The 15,446-nt window shown below is 34.4% G+C and overlaps 1 protein-coding gene across 2 annotated transcripts in view; it reads right to left on the bottom strand.

Annotated features, from left to right (window-relative positions):
- Positions 1-15,446, bottom strand: part of LOC150095609 (nuclear pore membrane glycoprotein 210-like) — a 254,158-nt gene that overhangs the window by 75,564 nt on the left and 163,148 nt on the right. For both annotated transcript variants that reach the window (XM_090410173.1, XM_090410174.1), the window contains exons 14-15: positions 10,588-10,677; positions 1,176-1,324 (exon numbers count right to left, since the gene is read on the bottom strand). In XM_090410173.1, coding sequence (XP_090266299.1) covers positions 1,176-1,324; positions 10,588-10,677 — 239 coding nt within the window. The remainder of the gene's footprint in view (positions 1-1,175; positions 1,325-10,587; positions 10,678-15,446) is intronic.

Below are 15,446 nucleotides of genomic sequence, written 5' to 3'. Positions count from 1 at the left end.
GTGTATTCCGTGATGTGATTTGTGAGAAAATTTCAGCTCGTTGTTGAGAAGGTTTTGTGCTTTTACTCTTTGTAATAGTGAGCTTAAAACAGCATCAGTTTGCTGTAGTGCATCATTTTGTATGTTATGGCAAGTGGCCACTGTAATTTGCCTCCATGAAAGATATTTAAACTATCATTAGAAGTCATTAAAATAAAATACACAATAGGGCCACTTAAGGGTCCTAATTAGGTAAATGGGAGGAAACCTTTACAGAGGAATACACAGAAGCAACTCAGACTTCCACCAACCCAATGTCCAGGCATTAACTCTTTCTTATAGTGAGCCAGTTAGTAGGTGTTTACACGGATACTGAAAGAATAAGGGTGGGCTAGAAATTTAGAACATAACCAGCCAAACTGTGTTCTGCACATGCAAATATGATTGTACAATAAGATCAAATGTCATGCAAATGGAGCATTGCACAAGCATGTATAAACAAAGCCCAATGTTTTCATCAGGGAACTAGAATAAACAGTGAAAAAACAATGAGGTTGTTTCTTTAGTTGGAACAACCAACCTTTAGTTGGTTGTTCCAACTAAAGGAACAACCTGAATCTCATCAGAAATAAAGAAAGACACGATCAATGGAAAAGAGGTGGAAAATTTTTTTTTAAAATACTTCATTTACATAATCAGGGTGTTACTAAGAAGATAAAAACATGTAACATCCTTCTAAATAATGATTCATTCAGTCAACACTGACTGGAAAAGTATGGGGCAGCCATAACATTTAACACTAAATAACAAAGTTGAAAGGACCATGATTCTAAGTTTTCAGAATCATATATAATCGGTGCAAGTCTTAGTACTGATTTAGAAAATAATGTGCATTATTTGTTTCACACAGCATACATTTTTAAACTTCTATTTAAGCTCAGAGTTGTAATTTGTGAGTGAGTGGCACAGAACGGAAGGACTTAAAAATATAAATAAAATAAGGAAAACAAATTTTGGAATTTTATAGTGAATATGTATTATTTTATACTGCATAATAGAAAGCTCATCAAGTATATTACACAAAACTAATTTTAACTTTTAAACTGAGATAACAAGGATTGCAGAAAAAAAAAAGTAATCACAATTTTATATAAGATCATTTACAAACCTTTATATTTTCTTTCCATTTAGCTTACCTTTAAAGGCTTATGACATGCAATAACAGCCGTAGTTTTAAAGGCATTCTGTTCCTCACCATATATAACAAACACACGTGAATGGCCAATAGCTTTGCAAGTAAACTGAAGAGTTTTGCATCCTCTTCCAAAGGGTGGAATTTGGGCATCTGCAAATAAAACCAAAATTTTAATAAATTCAATATTAGTATAAGAATGTGTTCATGAATGCAAACTCAATATTATAAATAATTTCTTAGATAACTATTTTCATCAAATTCCTGACATGCACCTTCAAGGGGCATACAGAATATTATGATAATAGCACCTGCAAAGTTACATTATTACTAACTTTCTATCAATGATTTTCTCTAAATTAATCAGTTATGTGTCAAGTTTCCAATATTATCAGATCTTATATTCCTATCCTCTATGATTCTTACTGTATTAATCCTAGATCTTGGTCTCCCTCAGGGTCTTTTTCTGACATCCTGGCAAACAACACTTCTTTTGCTAACCATTCTGTTTAAGTGACAATGCCATCTGAGAACTGCTCTGCTAACACATTCCTGAAAGCTAACGATGTCAAGTTCTTTCCTAATATCCCTATTTTTGATATGATACTGTCATTAACACCACCTATACACCCCTGCATCTTTCTCAAAATTCTCTTATCTGTGGTCTCCAGTCATTGATCAAGTGTATCTTATAACTTGATCCATAAACTAATTTAGTGTTTTGACTAATTTCTCTCTTATTCCATATAAATTTATTCAATTAACACCCTATCATGCCCACTTTGTTAATTCCATTGTCTATTTCCATATCTATGAGGGCGGTCTGAAAAGTTCTTGGCCTCGACCATAGATGGCAACGCTATTGGCAAGATTTTTTTTTCTATGTTGGTACATCTGTCATAAGTATCCATGTGAAATAGCAAGTCATTCTATCAAGTAGTATGTTTTATACAGGTGTCTAAAGCAAAACTGTTGCCTGTATCTCTTGAAATGGATAAAATTGAATATCACGAGGTTATAAAATTCTTTATAAAAGAAGGTTTAACACCAAAAGAAATTCAATTCGAAGTTCATAAAAGTTTATGGGCACTCTTCTCCTTCATTTTTGACATACCAACCTTGAAGATGATCCACGTGAAGGATGTCCAAAAAGTGTAACAACACCAGAAATCATTCATCAGGCGCATGATATGGTACTGGATGATGGCCAAGTCAAAGTGTGTGAAACTGCTGAGACTATATATGCATTTCAAAAGAATGTGTAGGATATATTTTGCATGAAGAATTGCAAATGAAAAAGCTTTGTGCAAGATGGGTGCCGCACTTGCTCACAGCAGATCAAAAACGTACTCGCATGAAAATCTCTGAACACTGCTTGGAGCATTTTAACAAGAATAAAACTGATTTTGTGCATCAATTTATTACTACTGATGAGACTGGGATTCACCATTACACACCAGAATCCAAACAGCAGTCAAAACAGTGGACAGAAGCTGGTTGTTCAGCACCAAAGAAGACAAAGTCGGTTCCATCAGCAAGAAAGGTCATGGCATCGGTGTTTTGGGGCTAAAGGCATTTTGTTTATTAATTATCTTGAAAAGAGTAAAACAATAAGCGAGGAATATTATTCTGATCTTTTAACTAGACCAGACAAAAAAATTCATGAGAAAAGACCTGGTTTGCAGAAGAAAAAAATCATCTTTCATCGGGACAATGCACCTGCCCACAAAGGTGTTTTGGAAAAATAGGGTGGATGTTCCAACACTATGAATTGTTGGAACATCCACCCTATTCCCCAGATTTGGCTCCCTCTTCCCAAAACTAAAACTTTTCCTTGCTGGTCAGCGTTTTTCTTCGAATCAAGAGGTGACTGCAGCTGTAGAGGGGTATTTTGCAGATCTTACTGAGAACGAGATAATGGTGCTGGAGCATCGCTGGAATGAATGCATTAGTCTTAAGGGAGATTATGTTGAAAAATAAAAATAATTGTGAAATTATAAATTCATTTTTTCATTGTTAGGCTGAAAACTTTTCAGACCACCCTCGTAAATAGCAGAAATGTTTTCCTTGTTCTATAGGTTCTCCATTCGGGATTTCAATCTTTCTGCTTATCTTCATTGTCTTTATAATCTGATTTTCATTCTAAATTTATTACAGCAGTTATTCAATTTAATCAGGAAATCCTGCAGACTTGTACTGGATTTCTTTAGGAGTATAAGTAAATCTGCATAAAGTAAAGAGCTGATATTAATATTTCTAATTTTAATATCAGGTTTAATACAATTGTATCTGCATAATGTGATCCATATAGATGAGGAATAACAGTGGGGAAAATTTGCACCCTTGTATCAAACCTGATTTAACATCAATAATGTCCCATTTACACCATATAACTGCAGTGTTTCGAACAGCTTTTCTCTCAGTATCTTATCATATTCCTCTTCCAGATCTACAAAATTTAAATACATACAGATCCTTGTTATCTTCCCATGATTTCTCAACTATTTGTCATAAAGTGAAAATCTGATTCTGACAACCTCTATTTGGCCTGAACCTAGCTTGTTTTCTCCATGTTTCTCTTCCACAATTTTTCTTATCCATTTTTCACATATACTTGCATAAATCTTATCAGTAACACATCATACAGAAATTCTAATTTTCACATCAATAAAAAAGGAACTTTTTATTGATGAGTGCTATGACAGCTGTACTCCAATCATCTGATAATTTGACTCTCTGATCAATTTTTCTAAATTTGCAGTGTAACCAGTGTAAAAAAGTTTTACACCTCCATATTTGAGCATTTCTAGTTGAATATCACCTATTTCAACTGACTGTCCACATTTCAGGTTTTTGGTGACTTTCTCTACTCCAAGTATCGATATGAATTCCTGATTGCATTCCTTTGGAGTGTTTACAATCACCATAACGTCATAAATAGACTCCTTGTTTCATTAATCAGTGATGTCATGGTGGTAGAAAACACTCAAAACTAATGCATATCAATACTTGAAGTAGAGAAAGGCACTAAAAAACCTGAAACGTGGAAACCGTGTGAAAAGGCTTATGTGTTCGTCGCACATGTTGATTGGATTTTAATGGTATAGATGCAAACACAGATTGCTAAGAAAATAACTATTTATTAACTTAAATGCTAATATTTCTTCGCTGGTATTATATCCAGCATCTTCAGAGCACACAAACAAAGTTTGTTACAGTAGCGAGACAACCACAATTCGGTGTAACAGTGGAACTAGTATGAGTAATTGTAGTGTGCAACACAAAGACTAAAGTCCTAATTAGGCACCATCGAAGTTAAAAAAAAAAGGAGATATTAATTTGGTCTTAGGATGACTGTCTCCCAAATCTTTGGTAGATTTATACAGCTATACTTGTTGAGGTCTGGAGTATGTTTCAAGACTTCTGTTGATTCCAGGAACCTCTCTGACTTGTAAAAGCTTCTGTGCAGTACTTTTGTTTTTGTTTTTTTCCAATTGATCCTGTGTGCAGGGGTATCCAAAACATGGTCTGCCAGACCCGACTTGCCATAGCAAAAGTGCCAGATATATTTTTTGTGTTCACTGAGGCGGATGTCTACAGTTCTTCCTGTCTGTCCATAGTAAGCTCAATGACATGAACAGGGCACTTCGTAGACTCCTGGATGTGATAAAGGAGAGAATCTGTCCTTAGGCGAACGGATGAGAGTTGCCAATTTCACATAAGGTTTAAATACAGTGCGTAGTTGGTGTTTGTTAAGCACCCTAGATATCTTTTCAGATGTGCCTTTAATATATGGGATGGTGATAGTTTTGTTGTAGTCTTCTGTGGTAGATAGTGGGGGGGGGGGGAATTTTTGGTAAGTATTTAGTATTTTATCTATCTTATGGGGATTATAGCCATTGGTCAAGAAGGTGTGATGCAGATGCAAGGTGAGAAAGTTCAGCAGTGAGAGCAATGTCATTGAAACAAATTGCTCTAGCTCTATGGGTTAGTGTTTTTAAGATACGATATTGTTGAGAAGGGTGATGGTGTGATTGTTTGTGTAAATATCTCCTTGTATGTGTGGGTTTTCTATAAACTGAGAATGATAAGGAACCTTCTGGAAGACGTGTGATAAGTGTGTCCAGGAAGGGTAGCCAGAGACTAGGTTTGAGTGTGGCTGTATTGATAGCTAGCTTTTCCAAATGTTCTATGTAGAAGTTGGCTGGGGGGGGGGGAATCCCATAGCTGTCCCATCTAATTGTTTGTATATTATTTTCCTTTTCCATGTAAAATAACCTGTCTGTACTGTGAATTTAAATAGCTGAAATATATCAGGGAGAAATTGTGAATTTAATTAGTTAAGTGTTTTTCAGTTAATGGTACATTCGTGAATAATGAGGTGATATCAAAACTGACCATTAAGTCTGAACTTTTTAAGGGTGGTTTTCTAAAATACTTTTTAGATGGGTAGAATTTTTAACAAAAGAGGGAGAATTGTTTGTGCAAGGGGCTAGAAGTTTGGCTAAATGTTTAGCAAGTTTATATGTGGGACTGTTTATACTATCTACAATAGGGTGTAAAGGTGTACCTTGTTGGTGAATTTTTGGAGCTCCATATATCCCAGGTTTTAATATGGAGGGGTGTGAGTTTGTTGACTGTTTCTTTTGGCCAGGAAGTGACTTTGATCAATAACTTGCACCTTATTCTTTTGTGAGTTGGTGGGATCTCGATCTATAATTTGATATGTTGACTGGGGTTGGAGAAGTGCATGCATTTTGCTTCCATATTCTGTTGTATCCATCACTGCAGTTGCTTTTCCTTTGTCTGATTTAGTTATGGTAATGTGGTTATTATTGTACAACTCTTTTAGGGCCATGATTTCTTTATATGGTATATTATTTTTGGGAGGCTTAGAATGGATTAGGATGTTGGCGACATCTAATCGAATATTATTGGCTATTGCTGGAGGTAGGTCGTATATATCCCATGTTCAAAATAAGCCATTATTTTGGCTCTTGGAACTTCTTTAGGAGTAACAGCAAAATTGTATCCCTGACTTAATGCCGTTACTCCTAAAGAAGTGTGTTCTGAAGATCCTGGATATAATGCCAGTGAAATATTAGCATTTAAGTTAATAGTTATCTTCTTATCAATCTGTGTTCATATCTATAGCGTTAAAATCCAATCAATATGAAATTTGGAAAGTCACTTGGAATAGATGATAATAAACCAGAAATGCTCAACTTGTCATCTAAAATATATTAATATTCAATTTTTCATGTCATCTTCATCATCAAATTCCTGATATATACCCTCAAGGGGTGTACAGGATATGATAGTACTACATGAGCAATTACATCAGTACTAACTTCCCATCTACAATTTTCCTCCAAATCAGTCTGTTACCTGTCAATACTCCAACATTATCAGATCTTATATTTCTATCTTCTAAGGCACTTTTTACTGTATCAATCCATCTACATCTTGGTTTCCTCTTCTTTTTTCTGCCAACATGGCAGAGAACACTTGTTTTACTAATCTTTTCTCTCCCATTCTGTTTAAGTAACCATACCACCTGAGATTAGCTCTGCTAATGCATTCTTGGATGCTGACAATGTCAAGTTCTTTCTTAATATCCTCGTTTTTAATATGATACTGCCATTGATCCCATCTGTTCATGATCCTAATCTTTCTCAGAACTCTCATATCTGCAGTTTCTAGTCTTTGGTCAAGTATTTTACTTCTGACCCAGCACTCAGATTCATAACTTAAAACTGGTTTGAACACTGTCTTGTATACAGCTAATTTAGTGTTTTGGCTAATTTTTCTCTTATTCCATATAAATTTATTTAGTTGACTTCCTACCATACTGGCTTTGTTGATTCTGTTGTCTATTTCCATATTTAATTTACCAACTTCACAAAAAATCGTGCCTAAGTAGCTGAAATGTTTTACCTGTTCTATAGGTTCTCCATTCACAATGCAGTTGATATCTTCAATGTTTCTGCCTATTTTCATTGCTTTTGTCATTTTAATGCTGACCTTCAATACTATATCTATTACAACAGTTATTCACTTTAGTCAGGGAATCTTGCAGACTTGTAGCAGATTTATTTAGAAGTATAACATCATCCGCATAAAGCAAAGAGCTGACATTAACATCTCTAATTTTGATATTAGGTTTAATACCACTTTCTTTCATAACGTGATCCATATAGATAATGAATAACAGAGGAGATAATGTACATCCTTGTCTGACACCATATTTAACATTAAACCACCTTCCTGTACTTCCTTCAATTCTAACTGCTGACTTACAACTCAAATAAAGACTAAGAATTGCTTGATATGATGCCCCATTAACACCATACAACTGTAGCGTTTCGAATAGCTTCTCTCTCTCTCTCTCTCGGCACCTTGTCATATGCCTTTTCCAGATCTACAAAACTTAAATAGAGATCTTTGTTATATTCCCATGATTTCTCAACTATCTGTCATAAAGTGAAAATCTGATCCTGACAGGCTCTATTTGGCCTGAATCCAGCTTGTTCTTCACAAAGCTACTCTTCCACAATCCTTCTCAACCATTTCTCAAGTATACTTGCGTATATCTTACCAGGAACACTCAGTAGGGAAATACCTCTGTAATTCTCGCATTGTTTTATTTCTCTTTTTATATATGGGTACTATTAGAGCTCTACTCCAATCATCAAGAATTCGTCCCTCTGTCCAGGCTTTCTGAACTATGCAGTGCAGCCACTGTAAGACTCTTCAGCATTTCTGGTCGAATATCATCTACTCCTGCTGCCTTTCCACATTTCCGGCTTTTGATGGCTTTTTCTACTTCAAGTATGGATATGTATTCCTGGCTGCATGCCTGGTCAGTTTTTTTTACCACTGTGCTGTCATCACTGCTTGTTTCTTTTAACAATTTTTCGAAGTAATTACTCCATACTTCAAGAATATCCATTTCTCCTGTTTTTCATGTCACCTTCATCATCTCTAATTCCTTTTACAGCACTCTTTCCTCCATTTCTGAGCTTTTTCAACAACCTCCAGAATCTCTTGCCACCTTCTTGATATTTATTTTCTATGTTCTTACTAAAATCCTCCCATGACTTTTGCTTAGCTAGTTTTACACGGTGTTTAGCTTTCTTACATTTGTCTCTGTATTCTCTAAGAGCACAAGCTGACTTATTTACCAGGAACTTTTGATATGCTTTCTTCTTTTTTTTTCACTGTGTCTTTAACTTCCTGTGTTCACCATGGAATTCTGATTTTTCTATCCTTACAGACAACCTCACAACATGTCTCTCTGGCTGAATTAATCAGTGTTTTCTTCAGTGCTTGCCACCAAATCTCCAAGGTTTGGTTGCTGTTCTCAAACTCTTTCATTTTTGATTCAATCATATTTGTGTATTTCAATCTACAGCTCACATCTGAGAGCTGTTCAACTTTTATTCACTTTAAAACTTTCTTACATGTTCTTCTTTTCAATATGAAATTCAATTTTATCATGCTCAAGACTAAATGATGAAAATAATTTATTTTCTTATATTTTTATTTATTTTATTTTATTATTATTTTTTCCATAATAATTTATGCATACAATGTCAAATTAAATAATCATTATACATAAATGTTAATTAGCATATATGCTCCAGCCATAACAATTATCTAAAAGTTATAAGTTTATTTCTTCTACAATCCATGATAAAGACCATTCTGCACATTTTATAACCTAATAACAAAAAATGTCTTGTTCTCACTCTCTTTCTCACTATATTTTTGGTATGCACTCTGGTAGGGCCTGATTTAACATGGAGGAGCAAACTGTTGATATCTATATGCACTGAATCAAATGATTCAGTGCATATAGATATCAACAGTAATAGATATAGATATCAACAGATATAGATATCAACTTATAAACTTCGATTAAATCTCCTCTCCTATTAGATAAATTCATCAGAATATAACTAAGCAATCAATTTTCATACAGAACTATCATGGTACAATCCCTCTACACACTTATTCTTCTCTGAATGCCCACAATTTTCTTAGCATCTATTAGAAACCTTGGGAAGTAAATGTGGGAGCAGTAATCCAATTCATTTATCATATGAATTGGATTACTGCTATATCATAATGGTATAACTTCCTAACTTCTACAAGTGAAGCTTCTTTTAATTAAGCCAACAATCTGCTGAGTTTTACTAGATTCCCTAATCAACCAAAGTATCCAAATCATTGTATTTCTTTTTCTAATATGGTCCATTACTAGTTTCTCTGATGTGATCATGAAATCTAAGATGCTATCTTCTCTAGTAGATTCATGTGTCCATTGCTTCAGATAAACCGTCACGAATTACTAGCCATCATATTATCAGCTCTTTCATTTATCAGCTGCTGTCCTTTATAGGAATATCATTTCTGCAGTTTCTATTCTTTTTTTTTTCTGCAGTTTTTATGGTCCATAATTCCCTTACATACAGTAGAGAAGAAATTGCCAAAAAATTCTAAACTCTTATTCTTATATGCTTTTGAAAATAGGTTAATGGGGTTTGAAAATATTATTGATCATCCCTGTTAAGAAGTTTGAAATTTCCATGACAATGTCGGCTTCTTTTGAATATGATATAGCATATCCAAGGTATTTGAAGTAGTTCATTTTGTTCTAAAATTTTGTCAGGTGATATTTGCATTCCAAATTTTTTAGCAATTATATTTAAAGAATATGTTGATCTTTGATGTTCAACTTCACCTCTTGCTACAATTTGGTCATCTGTAAACAAAAAGGGTATTAAGTAAGTTCCACAGTCCAGTTTAAATGCTGGTTTTATATTTTTCTTCCATTCTTTACTATTTCATCTATAGAGATATTAAATGAGAGTGGCAACAATGGACATCCTTGACAAACTCCCGTTCATTGATTTCCATTCTGTAACTTTTTCGCTGATTCTAACAGCTATTAGTTATTGCTGCAATTAGCTGATTTGGAATGTTTAAATTCATTGGCTGGTCCCAGCTTTCTGGTAATCTACAAATGCTATGCGTGTTTTTATGTTGAATTCATGATACTTTTCTATTTTTATTGATTTTTAATGTAAAAGCTGGGTCAATACATGACCATCCTTTCCAGAAGCCATTAAAATTTGTGTTAACTGTCCTATCAGAGCTTAATTAACTTTCGAAGAAGCCATGTTATGTGGCTGGGACCAGCCAATGAGCCTAATACACAAAAGAAAATAACTAATACACAAGGCAGCTACTATGATATTTAAAAAAATATGCCAGCCAGTTTTATTCAGAATTCAGCTATCTAATCCAAGAATAAATTATAACATGAAAGGAAAAAAGCTGTTTCTTATAATACAGATCATTTGCATTTTTTACTTCCAAAGAATCAAGACAATTAAATGTAACATTTTTACCTTTTATATAAGCAAATCTTGTCTTTTCAATTACTTCAATTTTAAGTGGAATTTTTGAACAGTCATCAAAGAGCCGATATTTCTTCTTATCTAAAACGATTTATACTTGAATTATTTTTTAGAATCATGTAAATTTCTTTTTTTTTCTTTTCTTTTTTTTTGTTTAAAGGAAAAAAGAATGTTCATTATTCACAATATTATTATGTAGCAACTTAACATTACTGAAATAAAAATAAGTTACATTAACCTCAGTGTTTCATACATTTACCTTAGTGTTTCATAGATCACTATCAAGATGTTATTCAGATTTAATGAAAATTTTATTAACATCAAGCCAGATATCAATAAAAAGAAACACTATACTATAAACAAACATTGTACAGAGTGATAAGCACCTGATGGCAATGAAGTCTTAATTATTCACATGGTGTAATCTTGAAATGTAGGCAACTAGCTTGGGAGAGGACAAATGTGGTGTGTGTGTATGCAATGATAAAAATAATACTAATGCTTAAAATGCTAAAGCTTCTGTAAATAATTATACTAAAATGATTTGATCTGAGATAGACAACATTTTCATGTTATGGTTGACTCACTACAGCAAAGATTATCACAAACTCACTTTTTAAAACAAATCTACCAAAAATACAAATTCATAATGTTTTTTTTAACACGTTGACTTGCTAACTTGGCTATGTCTGAGAAAGATCCTAAGCTCTTCACACGTCAACTATAGGAATCAAACCCAGGACACTCCTTCCCCAGGCATATGGCCATGAAATGCATAGCCACTCAGCTAACCTCTTCTTATGCCAGTATTCCATTCTGTGGATGGCATAAAAATTATTCCAACACAACTCTGAAAGAAGTTAATTAGCACATACATAGCTCTACCATAGTAGCTGATTTGCACTTAAAATGGATGGAATGCAAGACTGAAGAATCTGGAAAACAATACTAATACAGGAGGTGAAAATTCAGTTTTGAGGTTGGGTAATGTATAACTAAAAGAAAAAGGGGGTGTGATCAAGCAAGACATGACCATGCTGCAATTATTATCCTATCAAAAGCGAAATAATGTCACCAGTGTGTCCGATACAGCAGTTGACTGGTGATATGGTGTACATAAGGTCACCATATTTTATATGGTGACCTTATGTACAAAGTGTGGCTGTCCTGCTGTTCACATTTGTAGGTGCTCACACACATTCATGGACATAGGCTTAAATCCACAAAGGATATTTCCAACATCATTATTCACCTGACTCCTTTCACAGAAAGGTAAAGGTGCATTTATCAGTCCAGCCTGTGCATTACTAGCTCACAGTCATTGTATGAGATGATGATAATAATAATAATTTATTATTATTATTGTTATTAAGAAAGGCCTCCAGATGATCAGGGAGGAAATATGTCACCCACATCAGTTGTCATACCTTTCTTCGAATTCATAAACGCTACCTTCACTCACTACATCCAAAGGCAATCCATTCCAGTCATGCAACACTGTATGAGAGAAAAATCCAGCTCTCACCCACTTCTTAACTGCATTCATTTCAAACTTCCATGGATGACCTCTCATCCTTTCACTTCCTTCATAAAATTAAAAATACCATCACTATCATCATCCAATTCCTGACAAATACTCTCAGAGGGTGTACAGAATCTTACGACAATAGTACTACATGAAAAGTTACACCAATACTAACTTCCAATCAACAATTTTCCTCCAAATTAGCCTTTATCTGTCAACATTTCAATATTATTAGATCTTATATTTCTGCCTTCCAAGGAACTTTTTACTGTATCAATCCACCTACATTTTGGTCTTCCTCTGAATCATTTTCCAACCATCCTGCCAAAGCACGCTTGTTTAGCTAATCTTTCCTCTCATATTCTGTCTAAGTGGCCATACAAGAGATCAGCTCTAACACATTCCTGAATGCTGACAACGTCAAGTTCTTTCCTAATAGTGTCATTTTTAATACGATATTGCTACTGATGCCATCTATTTATGCCCCTAATCTTTCTCAGGACTCTCATAGTTCTGGTCTCTAGTCTTTGATCAAGTGTTTTATTTCTAGCCCAGCTCTCTGATCCATAAGTTAAGATTGTTTTGAACACTGTCTTGTATACAGCTAGTTTAGTGTTTTGACTAATCTCTCTCTGATTCCATATAAATTTATTTAGTTGACTTTCTACCATACCAGCTTTGCTAAATCTGCTGTCTATTTCCAATTTTAATTTGCATCTTGACTAAAAATTGTGTCTAAATAGCTGAAATATTTTACATATTCTATAAGCTCTCCATTCAGAGAGCAGTTAATGTAATTCCTCTATAATTTTCAATGATTCTGCCTATTTTCATTGTCTTTGTCTTTTCAATGCTGATTTTCATACCAAACCTATTACAACAGTTACTCAATTTAGTTAGGGAATCTTGCAGACTTGTACTTGATTTATTCAGAAGTATAGCATCATCTGCATAAAGTAAAGAGCTAAGATTAATACAACCGACTTTGATCTCAGATTTAATACCACTTTTCTTCATAATGTGATCCATGTAGATAATGAATAACAGTGGAGATAATGTGCACTCTTGTCACAAACTTGATTTTACTTCAAATCATCTTTGTGTACTTGCATCAATTCTAACTTTTGACTGCTGACTTACAGCTTAAATAGAGACAATGCATTACTTGATATAATGTCCATTTATACCATATAACTGTAGCATTTTGAAGAAATTTCCCTTTGACATCTTGTCATATGCCTTTTCCAGATCAACAAAACTTAAATACAGATCCTTGTTATATTCCCATGATCTCTCAACCGTATGTCATCATCATCAAATTCCTGCCATGTACCCACAAGGGGTGTACAGGATATGATAGTACTTCATGAAAAAAATTACATCATTACTAACTTCCTATTTACAATTTTCCTCCAAATCAGTCTGTTACTTGTCAAGACTCCAACATTATCAAATCTTATATTTCTATCATCTAAGGCACTTTGTACCATATCAATCCACCTTTATCTTGGTATTCCTCTGGGTTGTTTTGCTGCCAACCGGCAGAGAACACTTGTTTTGCTAATCTTTCTTCGCCCATTCTGTTTAAGTGACCATACCACCTGAGATTAGCTCTGTTAACGCATTCCTGGATGTTGATAATGTCAAGTTCTTTCCTAATATCCTTGTTTTTAATATATTGCCATTGATGCCATCTGTTCACACCTCTAATCTTTCTCAGGACTCTCATATCTGTGGTCTGTAGTCTTTGGTCAAGTGTTTTACTTCTGGCCCAGCTCTCAGATCCATAAGTTAAAACTGATTTGAACACTGTCTTGTATACAGCTAATTTAGTGTTACGACTAATTTCTCTCTTATTCCATATGAATTTATTCAGTTGACTTCCCACCATACCTGCTTTGCTGATTCTGTTGTCTATTTCTATATTTAATTTACCAACTTCAGTAAAAATAGTGCCTAAGTAGCTGAAATGTTTCACTTGTTCCACAGGTTCTCCATTCACAACAGAGTTGACATTTTCAATGATTCGGCCTATTTTCATTGTCTTTGTCTTTTTATTGTTGACCTTCATACCATATCTATTACAACAGTTATTCAATTTAGTCAGAGAATCTTGCAGACTTGTAGCGGATTTATTTAGAAGTATAACATCGTCCGCATAAAGCAAAAAGCTGACATTAACATCTCCAATTTTGATATCATGTTTAATACCACTTTATTTCATAATGTGATCCATATAGATAATGAATAACAGAGGGGATAATGTACATCCTTGTCTCACACCAGATTTAACATTAAACCATCTTCCTGTACTTCCTTCAATTCTAACTGCTGACTTACAACTCGAATAAAGACTAAGTATTGCTTGATATAATGCCCTATTGACACCATATAACCAGAGCGTATTGAATAGCTTCTCTCTTGGCACCTTGTCATATGCCTTTTCCAAATCGACAAAAACTTAAATACAGATCTCTGTTATATTCCCATGCTTTCTCGACAATTTGTCGTAAAGTGAAGATCTGATCCTGACAGCCTCTATTTGGCCTGAATCCAGCTTGTTCTTCACCAAGCTTTTCATCCACAATTCTTCTCAACCATTTCTCAAGTATACTTGCATAGATCTTGCCAGGAACACTCAGTAGAGAAATACCGCTGTAATTCTCACATTCAGGTTTATTTCCCTTTTTATATATGGGTAATATGAGAGCTCTACTCCAATCATCGGGAATTCGTCCCTCTGTCCAGGCTTTCTGAACTATGCAGTGAAGCCACTGTAAGACTCTTATACCACCATACTTCAGCATTTCTGGTCAAATATTATCTACTCCTGCTGCCTTTCCACATTTCAAGCCTTTGATGGCTTTTTCTACTTCAAGTATGGATATGTATTCCTGACTGCATGCCTGGTCAGTGTTTTTTACCACTGTGCTATCAATGCTTGTTTCATTTAGCAGATTTTCAAAGTAATTACTCCATACTTCAAGGATATCTTTTTCTGCCGTTTTCATGTCACCTTTATCATCTCTAACTCCTTTTACAGCACTTTTTCCTCCATTCCTAAGCTTCTTCAACAACCTCCAGAATATTTTGCCACTTTCTTAATATTTATTTTCTATATTCTTGCCAAACTCCTCCCATGACTTCTGTTTAGCTAGTTTTACAGTGTTTAGCATTCTTACATTTGTCTCTGTATTCTCTAAGAGCACAAGCTAACTTATTTGACAGGAACTTTTGATATGCTTTCTTATTTTCCTTCACTGCCTCTTTAACTTCCTGTGTCCACCAGGGAGTTCTGATTTTTTTATCCTTGCAGACAACTTCA

The sequence above is a fragment of the Typopeltis vanoorti genome, chromosome 20, assembly GCF_054136105.1.
Source record: "Typopeltis vanoorti isolate ZY-2024b chromosome 20, IOZ_Tvanoo_1.0, whole genome shotgun sequence".
NCBI classification, from domain to species: domain Eukaryota; kingdom Metazoa; phylum Arthropoda; class Arachnida; order Uropygi; family Thelyphonidae; genus Typopeltis; species Typopeltis vanoorti.
Note: the sequence above shows the minus strand (reverse complement) of the source record. Positions and strands in the feature narration are given on the sequence as shown.